The following is a 14,235-nucleotide window of genomic DNA, read 5'->3' on the forward strand; positions in this document are numbered from 1 at the left end:
GCAATGTGATCGAACTTAAGCCAAGCACTAATAGCACCTATGTCGTCACAAATTGCTATACATCTCACATAATTGACACTGTATGTTGTTAATAAGGTTATAAACAAGATCCATTAGATCTGAGTTCAGATCCTTTGGACATCTTGGGCACTTCCTGGAAAGAAAAAGGAAAATGACCATCACATGTGCTCGATAGAATCGAATCTGAGGTCGCGCTAGTCTCTCTAATTTCTGAATATGGTGCTCTTCCAAGTTGTCGGTTTACTAGGTGAATTTTTAACGTAGAATGGACATTATTACCTTACAAAATAAATCCCTCATCTTCTTCATGTGTATAAGGTCTAACATGATGAATCAAGGTCTTATCTTTATATCACTGAAACCTGTCATGATCCAATACAGAATTATTTTCATATGCTGTCAGAAATTATGACCTCACTCCACCCATTTCTGCTTCTTTCAATGATGTTGACCAGTTGTTAACGTTTCCTTACTTCTAAACAGAGCAAATTTTGGCGAGAATCACCGTCCAGAGAAAAAAGGGACTTGTTGTGAAGAATATGGGTTACCATCCTCGTTTGTTCAATTCACAATGACATATGTTCCCCCCTTTTTTGATGTTGGTACACATGTCACTAATATCGTGACGGGTATTTCACTTTTTCGTGTAGTCGTATTTGTTAATAGAAGTCATCCGGTGACAGCAACGTCTGATGTGGCTGATCTCGTTCTTTGATCAAACAAGCAGATTTACCAGTCATCATTGTCTGATGTTACATGCAATTAATATCTATTGTAATCCCTTGAAGCATTTTGTGTTATATGAAATTTATAATCCAGAGCCAGTTGATCACATTCCGAAATCCAAATTAAGTTATCTCAGCCTTCTATTGCCAGTTAGGCCGTCACCGTACATACAATGGAAGACTTGAAATAAATGAAAATGGAAGTAGTATTTATTAGTTTGTCAGAAAAAAATAGTTTGTATCAATTTAAGGCTTATGAACGTACACGACTTGATATGTGCTAAAACCTCATACAACCATAAAGACCCATAACCAAGCTTTGATTTGTACTTATGTTATTAAGCCAAGTACATATCGATTATTAGTCATGTAATTACGTAATTTCCAGAAAATAGCATTTCCACTTTTCTTTACTTCAAATCCTGTTGTCCTGTTGCTTTATTCAAATAATTCGACTAATCGTTTAGTATAAAGGTAACCAAGAAAGTTCTGTCGCTTTTTCACCCATCACCTTTTAACATCAACATGTCACCTAAGACGTACCTAAAAGATCAAAGATAGTCCCCATCAGCATCGGCGACCTTCTCCCAACGCTCTGAAAGGCCAAGGGTTCCATCGCATTAGAACTTGGTGGGCCGTGAAGCGAAGAAGGTATCAAGTGCATTTTGCACATCTATTAGGAATTTAAACTTGCGTCCTCTAAGGTGAGTGTCCAAGGAATGGAACAGGTGATAACCAGACGGTGTAATGTCCGGGGAGTATGGCGGATACGGAGAGGCTTTACGTATTGTTTCCCATCCAAGGCGTACAATGATTTCCCAGGTCATCCTAGCCACGTGGGGCTTAGCATTGTCTTGTAACAGAAGGGCCTCTTTTTGATTCAGAAGTTCTGGCTCAAGAGTTTTGATTTTTTCTTGAACACGGCTCAACTGCTGAGAGTGCATAGTTGTATTGATACTCTGACCAGCTGGTAGCAGTCCCCGATGCACAATACCGCGAGCAGTCCACCAAACACAGTGATACAGTGCTTGTTTAGGCTGTTTTGGACTCGGTTCATGGGATGCTAACCAATGATAAGGGCGTCGTGGAGCTTCATATAGGATTCACTTCTCATCACATGACAACACCCTGTCCAGAAATGGCTCCTTCCTCAGATGAGACAGCAAAGAAACACAGATGTCTGCTCGCGTTGCCTTCTGGCCGGAGCCACATCATGTGAAGGTGCTGCCGAATGGATTCTCCACTCACACTGAATTGTAGTCCCAGTTCCTCATATGTCTGGACAAGTCGCCTCAATTGCTGCCTGAAGATCATTTTGTACATGTGTTGGTCTTCCGGCACGTGGTGCATCTTCGAGTGTTTCATCACCGTCCTTAAACTTGTTAAACCACCAATGCACTGTCCACATAGTCAGGAGATCATCACCAAAGGCCTGTCATATCTTCCGCCTCGCTGCAGCGTCGTTTGACCTCAGTTTGAACTCGTACAACATACACACCCTTATGGCGCTCTGTGGAGATCCCATATTCACTCTGTCCTTACGCAAGTTCACGGCGTAACTGAACTACCACAACCAGGTAGTATGTTAGATATACCCACACCAACAACTGACTTTCGCCTTATTTCCATTCGCATTCAACTTACGGTGTGAGGGTCAATTGAACACAGACCTCCACAAAGGCGACAGAACTGCTTGGTTGGCTTTATACAGTATATATTCAATAAACCATGTGTTAAATTGGTCAGTAGATCTTTGTGCTCCATTATAAACCATAGGAAAGTGAGACAGTACTGTGACAATTTGATAACTGCTGCATCACATGGGTTAGGAATGCACAGTTTTTTTTCTTAATATTTTCTAGCTTAATATAGAGGATATCCGTAAAGTTACTATGCACTATGAATGTATGCTTCTATGAACTGTTAACCAAATTGCTTCTATATAGTATTAAACTAAGAAAGATCTTCGCTGCACTAACATGTAAAATAGTATACAGATTGATTGTACGTTCGAAGAGGTATGTTCATTAGTCTACATTTATCGTACAAAGTATTCCAAAATGGCACTATTTTTAGTACATAGAAACTTTCTGTACATCCTCTACTACAGTATTTTTCTATATTTTGTGCTCTGTGCAACTTTTGCTTAATACATGAGATTAGCCACTGACTAGCAAACGTAATTCTAGGTAGATTGACAAATTTAGTGACCTCAGAGTATGGAATTCCTACAGAAATTTGAATTAGGATTAGTTAGTAATCTCATTATCTGTAATCTTCCAAGTATTTGATTTTGCCAATTGTCTTAGATTTACTCACTCAGGAATAAGGAACGCGGGCTCGTAATGATGATTCCTGGTGATAGATTCTAGAACATTCAATATGTATTTATTTTTCAGTTTGAGGCAGCCATACAGGAAGGTAATGAGGGATTAGTACATCATATGGAGGTATTCCATTGTGAAGCAGATCCCAGTCAAGAGATACCACTGTACAAGGGTCCATGTTTTGCTCCAGAGAGACCTGAGTCTACTTCCGTATGCAAAAGAGTTTTATCTGCATGGGCCATGGGAGCTACGCCATTTGTTTATCCAGAAGTGAGTCCATTCAATCCTTATTACCAAGGAAATACTCCTCAGTCTATTTATCACGCTCTCAGTTATGCTAATAGTTGTTAGTAGTATGTAGATTTCTAGTATGTAGAGTAACAGTTGCACTTATTACGATTATAAATGTTAACTCTTCCTCTTTATCATTTCGATTATACCAATATTAACCTAAAATGAAGCAAATTAGTATGTTTAGTTTTGGATTTTAATATAAAGTAATTTGTTAGTACGAGCACAGAGTAGCCAAGGTTAGCACTTGTTCCATGGCCAATAAAGAATTATTATTTACCATTTCCATTTCCTGGAAATTCTGCTATTTCCTCCACACGAGCTGTAGACTTTCAAAAGTCTAATATAATTCCTGTGCGGAAGAAAATACCTTAATCCATTTCTTTCAATAGCAGACCGTAAGCCTGTGATACAGCTTAGTGTATTCATATTTTTGAATTGTAACTTGTAATATTGTATCCCAACTAAAACTTCTCCAAAAATACCACTTGGCAAGGTGTCGTAACAGGCATTATATTAGAACACTTATTTGAAGACTTTCTTCGTGGTATTGAATATTTCTATCCATAGTAACATCGACAGTGACAATAGCTTCATGGGCTAAATCATGACCATAGAAATTAGTTTCCATAAGTTTTTTTATGAGTATTTGACAAGAAAACTCAACACTCCGCTAACTCAATACTCTACATATATATGACAAGGAGACTGAAAGGTGCTCCAAGCTTTTAAACACGCAAATGTAGAAATGAATACTGTAAAGGTAACCAAGAAAGTTCTGTCGCTTTTTGTGGAGGTCTGTGTTCAATTGGCCCTCACACCGTGAGTTGAATGCGAATGGAGATAAGGCGAAGGTCAGTTGTTGGTGTGGGTATATCCAACATATTACCTGGTTGTGGCAGTTCAGTTACACCGTGGACTTGCGTAAGGACAGAGTGAACATAGGACCTTCACAAAGCGTAATAAGGGAGTATATGCTATACGAGTTCAAACTGGGGTCAAACTCGTTGCAGCGGGGAGGAAGATATGCCATGCTTTTCGTGAGGGAATTGTGATTACGCGAGCAGTGCACCGGTGCTTTAACAAGTTTAAGGACGTGACGAAACACTCGAAGATGCACCACGTGCCGGAAGACCAACACATGTACAAAATTAAGATCTTCAGGCAGCAATTGAGGCGAACAGTGGCCAGATATGTGAGGAACTGGGACTATAATTCAGTGTGAGTGGAGGATTCATTCGGCAGCACCTTCATCAATTTGGGAAGCACTACAACTTTGGGTCGATGGGTCCCACAGGATTTGACTCTGGGCCAGAAGACAACGCGAGCAGACATCTGTGTTTCTTTGCTGTCTCGTCTGAGGAAGGAGCCATTTCTGGACATATGATGAGAAGTGGATCCTGTACGAAGCTCCACGGCCCGTCATCATTGGTTAGCATCCCATGAACCGGTTCCAAAACAGCCGAAACCAGCACTGGACCAGAAACACACCCTCCTGTGAACTGCTCCAAGCTTGTCAGAGTATCAATGCAACTCTTCTGACCAGCTGGGAGCCAGCACTTCTGAATCAAAAAGAGATCCTCCTGTTACAGGACAACGCTAAGCCCCACGTGGCTAGGATGACCCGGAGCACCATTCTACGCCTTGGATGGGAAACACTGTTGCATCCGTCATACTCCCTGGACATTACACCATCCGGATTATCACCTGTCCCATTCCTTGTACAGCGGTGGACACTTCTAAATGGTACAGCCATATGGAGATTTACGGCTAAGGTGTACCATTTAGAAGTGTCCACCGCTGTACAATCACCTTAGAGGACGCCAGTTCAGATCCTTAGAGGTGCAAAATGCTCTTGATACCTTTTTCGCTTCACGGCCCACCAAGTTCTACCGCGATGGAATCCATGACCTTCCAGAACGTCGGGAGAGGGTCGTCGATGCTGAAGGGGACTATTTTTTTTATCTTCCAGGTACGTCTTAGGTGGCATATCAATTTTGGAAAAGTGGTGGGTGAAAAAGCGACAGAACTTTGTTGGTTACCTTATAGATTGTCAAGTCCTACGTCTGAGTAAAGTGTAAACAGAGACTGTAAAAGTAAAGTTTATACATAAAAAAGCATTTACTTTATTTTATATTTTAAGTATTTTACAAAAAAAAAAATCGTATTATGATCTTGCAGAAAATCGTGTATTCATCATGGTATCCCCTTGAAATGGGAACGTGTTAGTCTTACCGTCTGGGGCAAGACGAGATAGGATTTGAGATGTGAACTCAAGAAAGGGGAGGCAGGCGACTCAAGGTGGAAGAGACACTCGTTTGACAGGTATAAAGAAAAAAAAAGAAAGATATTCCCCCGAAAAGGGATTTAACCTTATTGTGTACTCAGATTTAGAAAAATGAAGTTTCAATTTGTACATTCTGCTGAAAAGAAATTTCCACATCTTTATCTGAATATTTCTCAACTAATAATTATATAACTGATGTATTAATCCATTTTTTTTTTCTGCAGGAAGCAGGTCTTCCTATTGGAGGCAAGAATTTTAATCCTTATGTGATGCTGGAGGTGCACTACAACAACCCAGAAAAGAGAGCAGGTAACTTATCAACAGTTTTAACTTGGTTAGCAACAGTGGCGGCGAAATCGATTATATATATATCCTCTTCCAACTTTCAGGTGTCCAATGATTCTCTACTTCGTAGTCATTTCTTATATTCTGATATGAGAAACAAATAATATAGTGAAAAGAAAACGAACTTGCAATTGCATAACCATATATCCAGTATATACAGTCAGAATTACTGAATTTGATTTTAAATACTTTACTAAGCATAAAGAATTCAGGCTATACAAGAATTGTAAAGCAATTCGTGTTGTCATCCTTAAAAATTTTTTTTATTAAAAATTGAAGTTCTCAATTGATTCTGTAAAAATCATTCGATTACATATTCATTAACAAACCATGGGACGTAAAACTCAAAAATTTCATTTCATTAACATACATAGGCTTATTCAATAACTGTTTATTTCAAACGGATTCAAAAACTAACAAGGGAACATTCCGATTTGGTGAATTCAATTGTTGGAAATGATTGCTAGCACTGGATTCAGCACCAAAAGACACAGAGAAAAAGAGGGTGTTTAGTGGCAGACTGTATACAAGGTTGGAGATAAATGAGGGCAAAGTACGAAGATAGAACGTAGAAAATGTTTAGAAATGCCATGTAAATTTTGAAACGAGTAGAGAGATTGAGGTCAAATGTTGGATATAAAGAATGCATATAGATTTCTACTGAATATGCGTAATGTGAATAATTGGGGACATCTGGAAAACCGCCATGTTGGAACTAGCGCAAGAAGAATCTACGGGAAAGGAATTATGTGACACATGGCCCTTGACGCACGTCGTCCATTGAAATCAATAGTGGTCAATACAGTTTGAGATCTCTGTTTAATTGCAACTTTTATGGAACTTAAGAATGATTGTGTGGTTGATACAAAAATGGAGACAACAATGGGCACATTTGAAAAACGATAAAAATAGACAATCGGGGTCGTCACAACTGTCTCCGGTATTGAAATTGAAGCAGTCGATAGGTGTCATGAATGTGCCTGTTGCTCTTTGCAAATATCTTGTTTTGTAGAAAGCATATCTAATCATAGCGTGGATCTTTGGTGCTGTAAACTAGAAATGAGTGAGTAATTGAATTTTAATGAAATTGTCCTGTGTCATATTTTGAAGTCAGATGACAGTAAAACAGTGTCTGTTATATATTTTACGAAATTCTTATACGAACGGAAGAAGAACATATCCAACGGTTGTATGAGAGACGTACAACCATCCAGGATAACGAGTCGGGAAAGTTCAACATTATTCGGTTTCTGCACCAACTCTTCATCTTTATTGGTTCTCCATGAATCAACGAGGAGCAGCTGTTTTTCTGCTCTATAGAAAAGTCAGTTATGAACTATTTCAGGTTGTCCTTGGTCATATTTGCACTTTACCAGGATGTGAACAAATATCGAGTGAATCGGGACGTTTGTTGGCTGGAAAGTGGCCTCATTCACGTTTGTGATTGTTCCTCATTCACGTCACCTTTCCGACAGTATTGCTACATTGCCACAGCGTGGAACACTCCTGTTTCAGAGATCTAAAACTGTATTGGTCACTATTGATTGCAGTAGACGGTGTGCGTCAAGAGCCATATGGCACATGGCCTCTTTCCCGTATATTCTTCTTGTGCTAAATCCAACATGGCGGCTTTTCAGATGCCCCCCATGATTCACATTACGCCTATTCAGTGGAGCATACATGCATTTCTCATATCGAATATTTGTCTTCAATTCCTCTACTCGTTTCAAAATTAACATGGCATTTCTAGACATTTTCTACCTTCTATCTTCGCACTTTGCCTTCATTTATCTTCCACCCTGTATACGGTCTGCCACTAAACACTATCTTTTTCTCTGTTCCTTTTGGTGCTGAATCCAGTGCTAGCAATAATTTTCAGCAATTGAATTCATGTAATCCGAATGTTCCCTTGTAAGTAATATGAAATAGAAGTATTGGCGGAATGAGAAAGTAGAAGGAAACGGGAGTGCCTCTAGAGAATCCACGGACACAAGGTTGTCCACCACAAATTTACTTGGCTGCGGATCGAAACAGGGGCCCGAAGCGCTCTATCACTGAGCCACTGTGAGCCAGCCCACCCCTACTAAGAAAATGAAATTGCAAATGAAATCTTTCAGTTTCATATCCCACGGTTATGCCATGTGGGCTAAAGGAGATGTTGATAATGAGAATGATTGAATGTAGAAAGTGAGAGAAAACGGGAGAACCTCGATAAAACCCACGCACACCCTCTAGTAAGAGGTAGCTAGAAATTGTTGATAATGTAATACCTTACACATGGATTTGTTTACAAACAATCAACACATGCTTGTGTTTATAACCAACATCACGTGCGTCCTCCTACAAACTATTACAATGGCAGACGACAGGAACACCGGACACACCACTAGTCACGTGACGAAGAATGATCATAAGCGTCACCGCCAGACTGGAACAGGAGGACCTCCATATGTTGTATCAGTCTTCAGCTGGTCACTTCCAGCCTCAGCTTGCTTGGAGTTTTGAGAGCTATCTGACCCAAAGCCTTTACCTTGCTTGGAGCTCTAAGCCTCCTATCCTGCCAACTTAGTTTGCTTGGAACTCTGTGGAATTCCTCACCTCAACCATCGAGCTTGCTTGGAGTTCTGTGGTCTTCTAACCTCTCTCTGCTTGCGTGGAGCATTGAGGATCCTAAACCCATCCCACTTAGTTTGCGAGGAACTCTATGGAGATAATTCACATTATAATGATTTTGTACCATACTATTCATAACATGAAGATTTTGCAATAAATCTTGCTAGTGGAAGAAAATTTTAATTTTCCAAGTATAATTTGCTGTAATTTTGACCTGTATAAGCAGGACTTTACAATACGATTCATCAAGAGTAGAAGCTATGTCTTATCGACCTGTTGAAATGAGAACTAATTAATCTTTCACATATGGGTAGGATATTATTCGGATCGCAATAGTTTGGAAGATTCCCAAAGTTTTCGAATGTGAAACCAAACTCATTTGTTTTATTGTTCTTTTTCGTAAGGTATGAGTTTCTTTACTCTATAGTACAAAACAGTGCATTCGAAACATGATTCTTTCCTGTATTAATATAATCTATATTATTTCAGATTGGGTAGACAGTTCAGGGGTACGAATATATGTTACCCCAAATCTAAGGCCTTATGATGGTGGAGTTATAGAATTGGGACTAGAATATACAGATAAAATGGCCATTCCTCCAAGGCAACAGAGATTTACTTTAAGTGGATACTGTATCTCGGAATGTACAGCTGTGGTAAGTTCCGTTTATCTAACAAATTAATATAAATTAGATCAATCATCCTAGTGATACAGTTTACATGAAGTTGAACTATATTTTATTCGCAGTAAAGCATCAAGACGTTTCCTGTAAAATACAAATGCTCAAGGTATTGATAATTGATTTTTATAAAAATACACAATATGCATAAATGGACTTGTATTTTCTATTTCCACAATCATATTTATACAAAATTGAAGAGAATCGAAGGTTGATTTATTTTCTGGTATATTGTTCTTTCATGTCTAGTAGCAAATTTTAACCTTAAAACCCGTAACTGGTCGCGTCGGGGTAAATTTTACATCTAGGTGTGAACGAAGAAACAGAAAAATACCACGCAATTTGTTTTTAATTAATTTATTTCACTGTTATCGCTATTTTATATCAAAACATATTTTAAATGGCTTGTACTAGTCTATGTAATACCATAAATTTGTTTGCCAATAAATCTGAACAATAATTTAATCGCAAAAGTGAAATAACATTGTGAGTAAAATTTACTCCCACGCATCTACTGACGGTGAATAAAAAAGCGCGCCTGGTTAAGGGTTAAATTGTTAATTTTAGCATACGTGAAGTAAGCTTGAGTGTACCTAGTATAGGATGTCAGTAAAGTTTATAGATCGAAAGAGCTTTTTAAAATTTATAGAAGAAATATGTGTAAGTAATCAAAATAAGTGTGAATCTTACCTCTGGCATGTCTAACAAAGTACAAAAATCCATCAACAAAAGTGCAATGTTTTGTGCACGCATTCATGTATAGGGTGGCACGGAGGCGAGTGACACATTTCAAAGTTGAATATTGCGCAGGCGTGATAGTTTGGAGTGGGTTACGGATGGGAGATTGGAAGAGAATAAGATTCCATTTTATAGAAATATCATAACAGTTACCATAGGTATCGCTGAAGTGTTGAACAACATGTTTTCTGTGTTCGTACTTATTACGAAACGAAGTCAGTCATCAAACTACAGCGATTGTTGAAACATTTCATTGTTACCTGACATTACGCTAAATGTCCATTGTAACTCTTGCAGTGTTCTTATAAAATGACATCCTATTCACTTTTCATCCCCCATCCGCAACCCACTCCAAGCTATTGTGTTTGCGTAAAATTCAACTTTGAAATGTGTCAGTGGGCTCCACGCCATCCTGTATAAGGAAGCCATTTACGAAGTGAAGTCAAATTAAGGCAGTGTGTTAACCCATGATGTGATACCAAGAAACTGTCTGAGAAATATGAAGGCAATGTTTTAATTCATGATGCATAATGAGAAGACGGTATTTTGAATTTCTTCAACATAGAGAGAAGGAAGCAGTGGTGAATAGGTAAATATAAAAATATAACGTAAACAGTTTTTTCTTACATGCGACCATAGATTTTAAAATTCACAGAAGCAATATGAAATATTATTTTTATCACTAGCTTCGTTTACATGTATACACACCGTCGATAACGCGGCTGCACCATACATCTCCATTTCCGCATTACGCGCAGACTCACCAGCTTCGTCCTGCCTTTACGCAGTTTAGATACACTTCTTGCTTTTAGTGGTCACCTAGCGCAAATTTGTTTATGTTTCTTTGTAACTGTCATTTTATGGCATACAAAAAGAAAACGCTGTATTTATACCCATAACGGTTAAGTCCTGCTAAAGTGATTCTATACAATGAAATGAAACCCTTCCCATAAAAAACTATATTTCAAAGGTACTAAGATTACATTTCATGAAGAAAGAAGTAAATATATTTTTAATATCTGTATAGCTATTCATAAGCTATATAATTTACAAATTCTAAATAAAACATGTAATTGTTTCTTTCAGGGTATACCTCCAGAAGGTATTGTTATCTTTGGATCTCAGTTGCACACTCATTTGACAGGATATCGTGTGGCCACTCGCCACATACGGGATGGCAAAGAGTTACCGGAATTAAACCGCGATAACCACTACAGCACACACTTTCAGGAAATTAGAATTTTGAAAAGACCTGTAAAAATTCTTCCGGTAAGTTAATTTTTCCTAATTATTACACTTGTAAATATTCTATTTGTTGTTTGTTTCTAGGAGGTTGAGCATAAGCATATATCTTATTCTTTTTAAAATACATTTTTAAAGAATTCAGCCTAGTGATGATTTCAGTTTCTTTTTGTAAAAAAAAAAAAAAAAAAAAAAAAAATTACTTATTCGAATTTTGCTATAATAAAGATGTTAGCTGAATATATAAAATCGCACAGTTATCTCATTCGAAACAATATATTTTTAAAATAAGCTTGAGCACAGTCGATTCTCAGATTTCAGGTGATTTCTAAACGCATAGCCGTGCCATAAAGTTCTGTGACGTCTCCCATGCAAGTTGGGATGGATACGGAGATCCAATTAACAAAACAGAACCTATAACTAACTTCCCCTATCATGAAAGACTTGGGTCAAACCTTCAATTACTTATAACCCAGCTTATACTCATGCGCATTAAATCCATATATCCAACAAGCATCACACTTCTTAATCATCCACAATTGTAACCAAACTCTATCACACTTATCACCATTGCATGTGCTTACGAACACTCTTCTTGTTTCTCGACGTCTTCTTAGATATGTCTTCTTAGATATGTTCTTTCTGGAATCTTCTTAGATATGTCTTTCCTTGGATGTTCCCTTTATTCGCTCATTCCTCATTCTGTCCCTACTTGTTATCTTACACATCCAGTGTAACATTCTCACTTCTGTAATATTTTTCATATTCTTCTACTCCGTAAACCATTGCTACTCTAATCATTGTTTTGTAAGTAATCCCTTTATTTTTAACATTGATTCTGCGGGTACAAAAGTCTCTATACACTAACTTTCGATTTCGCCATCCTTCTTGCATTCTGTATTATATCAAGGTCCAAATCACCATTCTTAGCAACAGATGAGCCTAAATATTTACTTTCTTTTTTACTTCATTCAATCTTTCTTCTTGTAGCCTTACTTTCCCTTGTTCTTCACCGTTAAACTCGAGACATCCAGTTTTACTAATTTTTACTAATGTTCAGGCCTTTGTTTTTCAAAGGCTTTTTCCAACTCTTCTCTTTTCCTTTGAACTTCTCCATTTGTATTGTATAGTAAAATACTATCGGCAAACATCATACACCAGGGAGCTTCATCCTGTGATATATACTATATATTCATTTATGTTGATATGTGTCCATTTGTTCTTTTGAAGATTCTTCTTTCGGAAATTTAAATAAAAAATAGGATCCTCAGTTTCACTATAATGTTTATAGGTCAGCGTAAAAACTCAAGTACTGCGCGTCTGATATATTTGTGCAAGTGGCGAGATTGCGAACTAATTTTGTTGTTTATAAGTGACGTCAGACATGACAGTGTTGTCAGAGGTACTATTTTTTTTCTTTTTACGTGTAATTTTTTTCATGTATAACAGTTTTTACAGGATAACAAAACGGATAAGTTAAATCGATTCAAATTTCTGTGAGAGCAGTCATTTACATACTTAAAGTCTTTCGAGCTGAATACTTAATTAAACATTAAACCAGTGGCCCAGCGTAGTGTAGTCTCACGTTCTATTACCAATGGGGACGCTCGGTCGAAGAGATATAAAAACCTTTTCAGCCCAGACATCCTGAGTGAGATTTTCCTGGAATTTCCTGATTCACACCAGGCAAATACTGGGATGCTACCTAACTTAATGGTCTCAGGTCGCATCTTTCCTTCTGCATTTTCCCGAATAGTGTGATCGCCAAAGAACATCATCCTTCATACCTTACTTGCTTAGGCTATAGATGGCAGTCATGACTAAAAATATAATCGCTAATATGAAACCATTCAAATATGACTCCTAACGTAAACTGCTATACAGTAAGCAATAAAGATTATTTTTTTTAAATGGTTAATATACGTGTAACACGTCTACAATGTAGAATTTTTCTACCCTATAGTTACTTACATCTAACTTTGCAAACCCTGGCGTGGTGTGGGTCAGAGAGCAAACTTAAGGAGCTCCCTTATTATGAAATTTGATTAGTTTCCCGGGATAGCTCCAGAACCGGTTTCGCCGGCAGTGACTGTCACCTAACTTTAGAAATACGAGGTATGATCAAAAAGTATAGTGAATATATATATATATATATATATATATATATATATATATATACAGACTGTCCCATAATTCGTGTGTAAACTTTAATTTCATAGTACTCAGAACTGGTAAAAGCTAGAACTGTGAAATTTGCAGGCAATTTAGAGGAAGGTCAGAAGATTTGTTTGATAGCAAAACGAGATAGCGGGTATTATTGTTTGCGGAGTTACAGGGTCAAAGGTCAAAATGCAATTTTTTCCTTATGGGATTTCAATGTTAAATAGTAGTCTCACATGCCATTTTTTTGAATATCCATCTCCGGTAGCAAAAATTGGTATATCGACATAAATTCTGATCCGAAACAATGTGATAACGAGAAATTTGGGCAATAGTGACCCGGTGACCTCTAGCAGGTCATCTGTGGCCTTTGAAGAAAAAGCTCCCTTTTCAACAACTTATTGTACACAACTAATTCAGTTGAGGATAATATTAAAAACACATATGCACAAAGGATCTACTGAACATCCTTTTAGCAAAACGAAGAGGTCAGCAATATCATCAGAGGTCAAAGGTCACGTAGTTAAAATGTCATATTTGATGTGTTAACAAATAAGAAACTGTGACATTGGAAATAATGCTTTGAAGTGCCACAGAACACATGCATAAAGATCCTTCCAACGAGTGTGTATGGGCATAGGGAAAAGGTCATCATAAGAGGTCAAAGGTCACGCAGTTAAAATTTCATGTTTGACGTGTTAGCAACGATGAAACTGTGACGTTTGAAAAATGATTTGAGCTACCATGGAACACATGCATAAAGGTCCTTCAAATTGGTGTATATGGGCATAGCAAAAAGGTCAACA

General features: G+C 37.7%; 1 protein-coding gene and 1 long non-coding RNA gene across 2 annotated transcripts in view; one reads left to right on the forward strand and one right to left on the reverse strand.

Moving 5' to 3' along the window:
* Positions 1–14,235, reverse strand: part of LOC145689922 (uncharacterized) — a 268,690-nt gene that overhangs the window by 142,713 nt on the left and 111,742 nt on the right. The gene's annotated exons all lie outside the window — the stretch shown is intronic.
* Positions 1–14,235, forward strand: part of LOC145688835 (dopamine beta-hydroxylase-like) — a 54,243-nt gene that overhangs the window by 31,412 nt on the left and 8,596 nt on the right. Inside the window, exons 4-7 of the mRNA XM_081763004.1 lie at positions 3,146–3,343; positions 5,876–5,960; positions 9,099–9,265; positions 11,114–11,296. Coding sequence (XP_081619130.1) covers positions 3,146–3,343; positions 5,876–5,960; positions 9,099–9,265; positions 11,114–11,296 — 633 coding nt within the window. The remainder of the gene's footprint in view (positions 1–3,145; positions 3,344–5,875; positions 5,961–9,098; positions 9,266–11,113; positions 11,297–14,235) is intronic.

Source organism: Thermobia domestica, chromosome 7, assembly GCF_964235325.1.
Source record: "Thermobia domestica chromosome 7, izTheDome1.hap1.1, whole genome shotgun sequence".
NCBI classification, from domain to species: Eukaryota; Metazoa; Arthropoda; class Insecta; order Zygentoma; family Lepismatidae; genus Thermobia; species Thermobia domestica.